This window comes from Lycium ferocissimum, chromosome 5 (assembly GCF_029784015.1).
Source record: "Lycium ferocissimum isolate CSIRO_LF1 chromosome 5, AGI_CSIRO_Lferr_CH_V1, whole genome shotgun sequence".
Lineage (NCBI taxonomy): Eukaryota > Viridiplantae > Streptophyta > Magnoliopsida > Solanales > Solanaceae > Lycium > Lycium ferocissimum.
In genome coordinates this window covers 46,696,979-46,709,120 of record NC_081346.1, presented here as the reverse complement: position 1 = coordinate 46,709,120, position 12,142 = coordinate 46,696,979, and the positions used below count along the sequence as shown (strand labels likewise).

The following is a 12,142-nucleotide window of genomic DNA, read 5'->3' as shown; positions in this document are numbered from 1 at the left end:
TCTCGGGTCTATATGATGCCAACTCCACCGATTCGGTCTCGGAAGCATGAATAATGCAACGTCCTCAACATTTCGTCAATAAAACCTTGTGGGTCTTCGTCCGGTTTGGACCCAAAGAATTCGGCGGATTAAGGCTCGTGAAGTCACGGGCTCTGGTACTAGATGAACGATCACTTGGGCCGTATTTTGCCTTTGCGCTGAGCGGCAACTAATTGTGTCAACAAATTAATGGCCTCGGCTACTTGTTGACCCGAAGCAGCCGGTGGAGGAACTGGAGGAATAGGAGCTGGAACAGAAGCCCTTTCTTGTCCCTCTGTGATAGGAGTAATAGTGGAGGCATTAGATAAAGCTTCGTGATGTGACTCTCCTTCATCTATATTCATAGGCGGCTCTCTTTCCGCCCGCCTCTTTGTCGTAGTCTTGCCCTTCTGGGCGGCTTTAGCTTTTGCCGGCATTTCTGAAATCACAACATACTCATTAGGGAGGATTAAATCTTATACATAGCTCTATCGCACGATCTCATGTGACGAAGGATGGTCATTTTTCCTAAATGTCCTGTAGCCTCTTATTTATTAGCGTGGCGAGCAACACACCATAAACAAGACTCTACTAGACACGGCTCGTAGACACTTTCTAGGACCGAAGCCGCTTCCGATACCACTTCGTCACGACCCGAACTACGGCGCGACGGTATTCAAGGGGCTAACTCCACCGAACACCGCTCATTCTGCTACCTATCTGCTCTCATTCATACTATATGCTCGTAATCATATAAAGCTCGTCATTTTCCGAAATAGATTAGCTTTTATAAACATAAGCCCTTCGGCTATCAAATATATATATATATATATATATATATATATATATATATATATATATATATATATATATATATACATGGGACATAAGACTACTGGACCGTACTACTTCTCGCGTATCTACGAGCCTCTGAGTACTAGACATACGGATGGGACAGACCCCGTCATGCCCAAAACATGAATATACCGATATATATACCAAAAGAGAAATGTGGCACTTCCGAAAATGGAGTGCTCTCAAATCGGTGCTAGCTCCTATGAATCTGGGTCACCTCCCTGTCTACCTGTGGGCATGAACACAACGTCCGAAGAAAGGACGTCAGTACGAATATTGTACCGAGTATAATGAGACATAAACAATAATGAATTATCAATGAAATAAGGAGGCATCAGTGAGGAGCAATCTTTAACTGACTGAATCATAAAGTACGTCATACATCTTGGCTTGCTTTCATACTCGTCATCATCTCATATATGCATAAATGTATAAACCGGCGCCGACCATGTAGGAACGGTGTAATAATCATTAGCATTAGCATCATCATTAGCTTTGCGTCCGGGATATTATCTCGTACGCCCACTAGTGGTGTACGCCATGCCATTTGGCCATGGTGTGTGTATCGCCCGCCTTGTCGTTATTATTTGCCGTTCTACCATATAGGCACGGTGTGATATCATCATATACTCATTACATCAGGCTTATCATAACATGTTTATCATAATATGCTTATCATAACTCATCATGGTATGCTTGACATCATATACTTATTACAATACATGCATAGAGACTCTTAGCTAATCATACTGGATCGGGGTGACGTAAGGTCGTGGACCCCCGAGATCGTTATGAGCATTCTTACGTATCCTGCCTTACCTTGAAGGAACAAGCATAAGGTGAGTGTACATAGTGATCAATATCATTAGATTACATATATTACCTCATTAACTTCTTAGGGGCCTCATATCGTAGGCTATGACATTTCTAGAATTTAGCTTACTATGATCATCATCGTACTCATCTCATATCTCTTATCTCGTATAGCTATTCATGAGTGAGGATCTTTACTTTCTTAGAGATAGGAACATTCATAGAAAAGGAGGAAATTCATGCCATATGACTCATGCCTTGGAAAGAAAGGATTAGCCTCACATACCTTTGTCGTTATGCTATTCTATCGCTTGCTCGTTCTCCTTTAGTGCACTCGTTTACCTTCAATGGAATTCGCATTGACATTAGCTATATCATCGTGAAAGCATACTTACTAAGGCTATAGAAATTCGGGCAGCATTTCCTTTGTTTATACTACTTTCCGCCATATTGCATATCAACTCCCAACACTCATAATAATCATCACAATATCGCTAACAACAATCGTCATTCATTCATATGATTCGCATTTCATAATTCACCTCAATTTCCCATAATTATGACTAAAAATCCGTCGTCGTATTCTTTCGTATCCAACACTCATTTCATGTTCTATAAGTCATTTATAACGTATTTATAACATCAACATATTCATTTCCATGATTCAATCCAACTACTATCCAATAATGACATTTTTCATCCATTTGATGACTTGTGGTATTTTCTACAATCCATGAATCTCAATTTATAAATACTTCAAATAGCATGTAAAGGTCATGAAACTTACCTCAAATGGTAGAGGAATGAACCTTGAATGACAATACACCTTCTAGAACAAAACCCTATTTCTTCTTTCTTGAAATTTCTTGACTTTGGTAGCTTTAATGGAGTTTCTTAGGCTTGGTTCTCCTCAAATCTTGTCATTGATCCTTGATCTCCTTAGTTTTCTTGTGGATGAAATGTTTGGAAGGTTCTAGAAGTGTGGAAGGGTTGAAGTTGTGGTTGAGAATGAAATAAATGAGATGGACTTAACATTTAAAGACTTGAAGAAGCTCAGGAGTGGGACTTCCACGGACGGCTTCACGGTCGTGGAACCCGGTGTGGGTCGTGGAACTGGTCGTGGTTCACGAACAGCCAGCCACACTTCTGCTGGCTGTTCACGGACACACCCACGGTCCGTGGAACACTATATGGTCCGTGGAACCTAGCCGTGGAACTCACGGTTCCACGGAATGGTTCCGTCGTTCGTTTGATCTCCAATCCTTATGGAACCTTCTTAGCACTTGTTTATCATTTCATTATCAATCTAGGGGACGTTATAACTCTTCTCCACAATAACCTTAAGACATTATTAACTCCATACTCATAGTTTGCATTCAACACACTAACTTATAACTCAATTCTCTTAACAACTTTCTTGCTTCAACTCGGATGCCTTTGGAAGTCTTAATTAGAACCATCGATTACTATTTCTTACTTGTCTATTCCTCGTATACGTCTTGTCTCTCGTGAGTCTATTCACCGTATGTTAAGGGGAATTTCCGAGGTGTAACAGATATATTATGATGACGATATTGCGGTACTTTGCTTTGATTTTATATTGAGATGAAAATTATGATTCCATTGTGGCTTATTGTGTCGCTTGATTTATTGATACTACTTTTGTGCCATCTATGGTACGGTTGGGAATTGAATTGGTTGTTGATATTACATTGCATCGTATTCATACTCATTTAAATGATACATTGATATTGCATGGTTATGGTACTAATGATGATAAGTGAGAGAGTGTAGCCTCCGAGGTCTTTGTTGGTGAGCGTAAAAGAGAGATGAGAGTCCGTGATCCGAGGACATTTATCGAAGTGGAATGAGTGTACGTTGCCCGAGGTCTCTTGCCGGGAACGAATGAGTGCTCGATGCTAGAGGTCTTTTTCTAGGATCGAGAGAGGGCTCGTGATCCGAGGTCATTTTCGAAGCGAGTGGTACATGGACTTCGCGGGTCCCCCATGAGTTGTGCTACCGAGATGTGATGTTCCATTGTTGGAGTACATGTGTCCGCTGCATATGTATTGCATTCATCACACATATATTATTGCATAGCATTGTACCTTTTGGTTTCCTGTGATATGGTTGTGATGCACTGGTTCAGATTGGTTGTATTGAGACTTGGCACAGTTGGGTGTAGATGCTATAACATAGGTGATGACTTGTTGTGATATGATTGTGATGTACTGGTTCGGATTATTTATGCTGAGACTTGGCACAGTTAGGTTTAGATGCTGTAACCTAGGAGGTGACTTGTACCATGGATATGGATTCGTGTTGACTTGTACCTTGTTGTTTTATGTGTTTATCTTGCTTTGTTGTCTTCATATACGTTAGCTAGTCTTAGTCGGCCTATGATACCTACAAGTACTTGTTGTTTGTACTGACTTGCACTTGCTGCATTCTTTTATGAATGCAAAGTACCAGGTGGGATCTTCTTCTACTCCTGGATTGCTGATTTGAGTCTCGTCAAGGTGAGCATGAGGACGTTCGCTGCCCGAAGGCTCTTCCTATTATTATGTCTTGTTTTCCATTCTAAGACATCATTTTTAGACTATTTATGTATTATTATTCAGACTAGTAGTATTTAGTTAGATGCTCTTATATGACCAGACCAGATCTTTGGGGTGGATTTCATTTACTTCCGCACTTATTTATATTATATTGTGAGACTTACGTTATTTTACTTTCTTCTGCTATTTTCTATCTTTTATGAATGTTGGGTTAAGGGTTCGCCTACCGAGGTGTGTCACACCCCTTTTTTCCCCCGCTCAAAGGATTTAAAAAGGGTTTTTCCAATTAAAGTGATGTTTTGAAAAGGGATTATTTTATTTGTTACAGAGTCGCCACTTGGAATTGAGTTTTGGTGTTCCAAGTCACCTTATTGAATCCCTAATCAAAAAGAAGTTGACTCTTTAATTATTGATCTGCGAAATAAATAGTTCGTGTACGGAATTCTGTTGATCGGGGAGAAGGTATTAGGCATTCCCCGAGTCCCGTGGTTCCAGCACGGTCGCTTTCACTGACTAATATTTAGCTTAAATTAATCTTGGATAAAATCATGCTTGCCTAAACTCTTAACTACGTTTACCACCCAATTTATTTGCTTAAAAATGTGATTTATATTTTCAGCCTAAGAGCGTAACCGCACATATTGCCTTTACAATTAACTAAATATAGATCAAGGATCATAAACGAAACACATGGTTACTATTTTTTAAACGCACCTAATTTTCCCTAATGTTAAATATATCCTAGTGTTCACCTATAATTTATTAACGGTCTATCTTAAGCTATGTCTTTCTCACGTGTCCGTCCATTGAACCACTGTTTACTCTCATTCACATCTATAGGTATCATGTAAATCTTCCAAACAACAAATCAATATTACAAGCTTAGAAATAATACATTTGATGATTATTTAAACAATTTCTATAAAACTTCCAAGACATGGTGTAAACCCATTAAGACAAACGCTTGAACCAAACTGATCAAGTCAACCCGAAACTGGACAAACATTGTTTTCTACTAACCAAAATTAAGTATTATTTTACACTAACTAAAGTTTGAAAAGTGATGTCTTTCAATATCCATTTAAAATCCAATTAACCACAGTAGATAAAATCCTCATAACCTCAATATAATGTTAAGTCCATTCCATTTACATTAAAACAACAGAAACCAGGAATAACAAAACATTCCAGAAAAATTGTTCGAGGCATGAGATAAAATATTACCATTTAATATATATTCGATAGGCTTCAAGCAAAAATGATCAAACTTACTGTCTATTTTAATAAAATATCTTCGATAACCATTAAGTATGGGTAACGGAAACGAGATAAAGTCCAGTTAATGACAACTTAATCTTTACTCAAACGTGTGTGTATATATATATATATATATATATATATATACAAGATTACAAACTTCGATATTAATATTACATTAAACTATTAAACATCAAAAGATTTTAACCCCGTCTTAGATGACTCTTCAACGAGCTTTGATTCATATAAAATACTAAAATAGAGAAATAGCGGGAACGAACCTTCAAATTCTTTTCGATTAACAATGAAAGCAACGTACAATCTACAGATGTTCAAAGCTAGCAATACTAACTTTCAGGTCCACGAACTCGAAACCGCGAACAAACACTCGAACTCCAACTAAACTTTCAAACAAATCCTTTTAGGAGCTGGAATTTTTTCCTTATGTTTTTGCTCTCTACGTACTCTTTTTTTCTATCTGTTTTCTCTTAGTCTCCTTTTAAGTATCTGTCTGGTGTGTTTATATATAATGAATATGTGTGCGCTGTGTCGTGTGTGTGTGCAGCATATTAAAAGGGACGTGAAGGAGCAGGAGTTGGGGAAGTGGTGTTGGGTAGTTAGTTTAGGATGGGTTTTTAGAGACGTGAGGGAGAGAGTAGGGGTAAACTTTTGTTGAGAGTTTTAAGGGGAATTAGTTTTGGTAGATTAGGATGAGAGATTTTTGTTTGGTAGATTAGGATTAATTTAGGTGGTTGATTAGGGAGGTTGTGTTTTGGTTGAGGATCTCTAAGGGGAAAAAAACGTGCAAAGGAGTGCTGATTTCTTTAGGTTAGTTTCTTTTTTAGGATTTTTTTTCCTTTTATTTTCTTGGTGTTTTAGTACTTTTGTATTTTAATTAAAAAGACAACAAATAGTACAAAGAGAAAAATTGTCTTAACTATTTTTAAAACAACAAGAATATGTTTTAAGAAAGTTAATTAGCTAGACTAAAATAAAATGTAACTAATAAAAATACTGGAAATTAGCTTATATTTTAAAACATAAAGTTGAAGAAAACATATTTTTTGTAATTTTTTTTTTTTTTTGAAAAATGAAAACCAAACTTATCCTAAAATGTGACTCTTATTTTTGAAGTTTTCAATTTCTAAAATAACACTTACTAAAAAAGACATAAAATATTAAAGTATCTAATCTAGACCTAAAAGAAATTTCTAAACGTTAAACTGGTGTAAAAACTTAAATTCGTTCAAAAATTAGGTGTTCACAGAATGTCCCTTTTTGCTTGGAAACATGAAAAGTTTTCAGGCAAAGAAGTGAACGTTGTGACTGATTTTTGACCTGACCATTATTTGTAAAGCCAAAAGAAATAAACGGAAAGGATGTGACCGAGTCCTGGTTTTAGACAGCCTACATATCCCGGGTTATAAGGGAATCAGGTCAAGTGTAGTTCAAGTGAGTAGAAGGATGGAATGATGAGTTGGAGAATCGAGTGAGATTCCTTCGAGGTTCCGGTCCGTGGCTTCTATTATTACAAAACAAAAAATGAAAAATACAACATACGAGGAAAGGAAATACAAGATCCTATCTATTCTACTTGTCTTGAGTCTTTCTTTAGGCTTTAGACCTTCACTTGGATCTTCAGATATATATCACTCCACCTTCTTTCGGTGGGTACCTTGATCTCAAAGTATGATCTTGAAGTTAGAATCTGAGACTTGAACTTGCAACTTGGAATGAGTTGTTGATGCTATTCCGAATGACATTTCGTAGAATATTCTTGGATGCTTGTTTCTTGATTAGAAGCTGAGAAGATGTATCTTGAGACGTTGGGTCGCCTTATGTGTCAAAATTGACTCTAACTGCCTTCAAGATTGAACATTCTTCTTTCTCTGACCAAATATGGAACTTCATTCTTGAATATCAATTCTGCGCTTGTGGGCGAACCTGCAAGCCATCAAAGACAAACAAAAACAAACAAAATTTTTCTGCCCCAGTTTGTACTAGGAAAATTTTGTGAGTGTTAGCAAAATCATAACCACTTGGGACTATACTCGGAGGAGTCAACCCGAAATTTAAAAACATGACTTTATTTTTAGGTAGTCGACCTGAAAGCATGATTATATTCTGAAGTAGTCAACCTAAAATTTAAAAAATATGACCGTATTCGGAGGCAGCCAACTTAAAATTTAAAAAAATGACTGTATTTGGAGGTAGTCAACCTGAAATTTAAAACATGACTATGTTTGGAGGTAGTCAACCCAAAATTTAAAAATATGACTTTATTTGGAGGTAGTCAACCTGAAATTTAAAAACATGACTTTATTTTGAGGTAGTCAACCTATGAAAATATGACTTTATTCGGAGGTAGTCAACCTAAAATTTAAATACGTGACTGCATTCTGAGGTAGTCAACCTGAAAGCCTGACTACATTATGAGGTAGTCAACCGAAAAGCATGAGAAAAGCAAGGATTTATGTTCCCTAAAATGCAACCAGGGAATGTCGTACCCTATGAAAGCATGAAAAGAAATAGGGGTTTTTGTTTCCTAAAATGCAACCAAGGAATGTCGTACCCTATAAAGTCATGAAAAGAAAAAAAAAAGTGGGGGTTTTTGTTCCATCAAATGCAACCAAGGATTTTTGTACCCTTTGAAGTCATGAATAAAAAAAGTAGGGGTTTTTGTTCCCTAAAATGCAACCAGGGATTGTCGTAACCTGTGAAGGCATGAAAAAAAAAGTAGGGGTTTTTGTTCCCTAAAATGCTATCAGGGAGTGTCGTTCCTTGTGAAGTCATGAAAAAATTAGGGGTTTTTGTTCCCTAAAATGCAACCAGGGATTGTCGTACCCTATGAAGGCATGAAAAAAAATAGGGGTTTTTGTATCCTAAAATGCACCCAGGGAGTGTCGTACCCTATGAAGTCATGAAAAAAAAGTAGGGATTTTTGTTCCCTAAAATGCAACCAGGGAGTGTCGTACCCTGTGAAGTCATGAAAAAAAGTAGGGGTTTTTGTTCCCTAAAATGCAACCAGGGATTGTCGTACCCTGTGAAGGCATGAAAAAAAAAAGTAGGGGTTTTCGTTCCCTAAAATGCAACCAGGGATTGTCGTACCCTGTGAAGTCATGAAAAAAACAAAGTAGGGGTTTTTGTTCCCTATAATGCAACCAGGGATTGTCGTACCCTGTGAAGTTATGAAAAAAAAAGTAGGGGTTTTTGTTCCCTAAAATGCAACCAGGGATTCTTTTGTACTCTGTGAAGGTATGAAAAAAAAAGTAGGGGTTTCTGTTTCCTAAAATGCAACCAGGGAGTGTCGTCCCCTGTGAAGTCATGGAAAAGTTAGGGATTTTTGTTCCCTAAAATGCAACCAGGAATTGTCGTACCCTGTGAAGGCATGAAAAAAAGTAGGGGTTTTTTCCCCCTAAAATGCAACCAGGGAGTATTGTGCCCTTTGAAGGCATGAAAAGAATTAGGGATTTTTGTTCCCTAAAATACAACCAATAATAACATGATTATATGCACATCAAAGGAAAAACAAAAATTTGAGAACCTCACTTTATGGCGTTCGTCTTTTTTAAGAACTGTTTTCCCAAATTTCTTTCCCCTTGTTTTCAACAAAGAAAAATTTGTTAGTCTTAAAATGGTGGTCGGTTTGTGGCCTTCAATCCCTGTGGAAATTGTCTTAGAGGCCATCCCACTTCAAGAAAAAACGAGGCTGATGGTGATCGGCCAAATTGCTTAGAAACTATCTTTGCTTGCGTGAGACCTTTATCTTTCAATGCCCACCTTGACTATTTTGTACCTAGTATAATTTTGTGTATGCGGTGTAACCGATCTTATTCTTAGAGCAAATATTTGTTGCGGTGATCCTTCCCCCTAGTACCTCAAAATAATGCTTTGCTTTTCGAGCACTTCACTTGCCTGGATAGATCACAAAATGGATTTATCCCGTTGTCGATATGGTGCATGACCAATAGTCTTTGCTCTGTACCGCTAGGAAACTGTAGTCAATTTTGCAGCCTTTTCTTTGCACTTGAATTTGACGTAAGATTATACCGAAAGGGACTCAAATAATATAGTAGAGACAAGGAGAAAAAAGAAAAAAGAAAAATAAAAATAAATAAATAAAAGGAGTTATGTTTAAACAAAAAGGTGTCCCTTTCGGGGAAAGATGGAAAAGGCTTATCTGGAGGTATATGCCGACTTCAATGAATCAAGACATGCATTTTGGACTGGACGCTTGATCCGTCTGAGTTGTCTAAATCTCAAAATATACTACCCTTCAATCCAAAACCGAGCTCTCTACCTTGATTGTGTTCATGCCGGAATAGAAGAAACTCATTCGACCAATGGTTCCCTTTGCGGGTCTTCACCATGACCTTTTTCATTTTATTTCTCTCTACTTACAATTGTCTTATAGTGCCCTTGAGGGTTTTCACCAATAAGACTCTCTCATTTTATCTGTCTCAACTTACAATTGTCTTATAGTGCCCGTGAGGGTTTTCACCAATAAGACTCTCTCATTTTATTTTTTCTGAACTATCGCCTTATAGTGCCTGTGAGGGGTTTCTCCAGTAAGACTGTCATTTTATTTTTTTGAACTCACTATCGCCTTATAGGGCTCGTAAGGGTTTTCACCAGTAAGACTCTCTCATTTTTCTTTCCTCCTTTGCGTTCAAATAAAGCGTCGTATGTAGCACCATAGTCGTGGCACGCTAAACTTGACATTCTCAAAGATTGATCAGAAGGTCTTAAAGGGGAAAAGCGAAAAGAATCATAGATTGAACTACAACTTTGGAACCTTTTTATCTGTCCAAAAAAAAAATGCCCCAGTTTCTTCAAATACTAGGGAAATATGATTTTTTTTTCTTTTGAGTGGTGGTACCGAACCCCGAAATAGGCTGCCTACATATCCTTTTATGAATCAAGTCGAACGTAGTTCAGGAAACACGTTTGATTTTTTTAATTTTGTTTTGTTTTTTTTTAATTTTTTTTTTTTTACTACATTAGTTCCAAAGAGGGGAAAAAAAAACAAAAAATGTAAACAAAGCTCAAAAGGGTGACCGGTATTTCAGTAGCGAAAACGATAGCCTTTCGTCATCCCAACCTAAAAATGCCAAGTACCATAGCGTCGAAGTGAAAACATATCAAACATGATATCTTTTGACTGAGTCTGCATTAATGGCTATGTCAGCCACCTTTCCTTCTATATCGGACAACTGGAAAGCTCCCTTTGACAACACTTGTTTGATAACATAAGGGCCCTACCAATTTGGGGCGAATTTTCCCCTCGCCTCTTCTTGGTGCGGAAGGATGCGTTTCACAACAAGTTGGCCAACCTCAAAATGTCTTGGACGCACCTTCTTGTTGTAAGTGCGAGCCATCCTTTCTTTGGTATAACTGGCCAAAGAAAATCGCCGTTAACCACTTTTCATCGATTAATGACAATTGTTCTAGTCTAGACTTGACCCATTCAATGTCATCAATCTCTGCTTCAACAATGATTCGAAGAGAGGGGATTTCTATTTCTGCTGGTATGACTGCCTCAGTTCCATAAACTAATAAGTAAGGAGTTGCTCCAACAGACGTGCAAATAGTTGTGCTGTGCCCTAAAAGAGCAAAAGACAATTTTTCGTGCCATTGCCTGGATCCTTGTACCATTTTCCTGAGGATCTTCTTGATGTTTTTGTTTGTAGCTTCAACAGCTCCATTGGCTTTGGGCCGATAAGGGGTAGAGTTGTGATGCATAATTTTAAATTGCTCATACACCTCTTTCATGAGATGACTATTAAGATTGGTTGCATTGTCCGTGATAATGGTCTTTGGTATACCAAAACGACATATGATGTTAGAATGAACAAAGTCTACAACCGCTTTCTTGGTGACTGATTTGAATGTAACAGCTTTTACCCATTTGATGAAGTAGTCAATGGAAACTAGAATGAATCTGTGCCTATTAGAAGCCTTTGGCTCAATTGGCCCAATAACGTCTATCCCCCAAGCAATGAAAGGCCAAGGAGCAGACATAGGGTGCAACTCTAAAGGAGGCAAATGAATTTGGTCACTGTGAATTTGGCACTGTGATACTTGCGAACAAAGCGAAAACAATCTCTCTCCATGGTAAGCCAATAGTATCCTGCTCAAAGAATCTTCTTTGCTAGAACATAACCGTTCATGTGCGGGCCACATATTCCCGAGTGCACTTCATTCATGATCATTTCAGCTTCTTGGGTTGTAACAACCCGTTTAGTTGTTATAGTGTTTTGACCCATTTAACCTTGTTGACCCTTTCCCCAAGTCCCGTTAGTATGATCTATGACTTAATGAAGTCATTGAGTTGGTCTCCGCAAGGCTTGAGTGTAAATTGAGTCTTTGAGGGAGAAGCTAGTTAAGTTAGCAAGCGAGTTAGAGTTGACCACGGTCAACGTCAGGTTAGAATGACCCCGTGTCAATGCTTTGAAGGTTCCAACATGTTAATATGATAATTTTGAACTTGTCCACAAGTTTTGGTGAGGTTCCGAAGAGTTTCGAATGGGTTTAGGTTTTGTCGCGCTTGTATTCGATGTTTTCACCGGAGGTTTGTGGATAGAAATTGCTCCATATTAAGCATCCGACATTTTTTTTGAGTGAGTTCTGAACCATTAGAT

General features: G+C 37.9%; 1 protein-coding gene across 1 annotated transcript; it reads right to left on the bottom strand.

The window, feature by feature from the left end:
• Positions 1-7,356: 7,356 nt before the first annotated feature.
• LOC132057783 (uncharacterized) lies at positions 7,357-11,684 on the bottom strand. Its single transcript, XM_059450387.1, has 2 exons — positions 10,856-11,684; positions 7,357-7,445 (listed from the first exon to the last, which is right to left on the bottom strand). Exons 1-2 carry the CDS (start codon positions 11,682-11,684, stop codon positions 7,357-7,359), a joined length of 918 nt encoding a protein of 305 aa, XP_059306370.1.
• Positions 11,685-12,142: the final 458 nt, after the last annotated feature.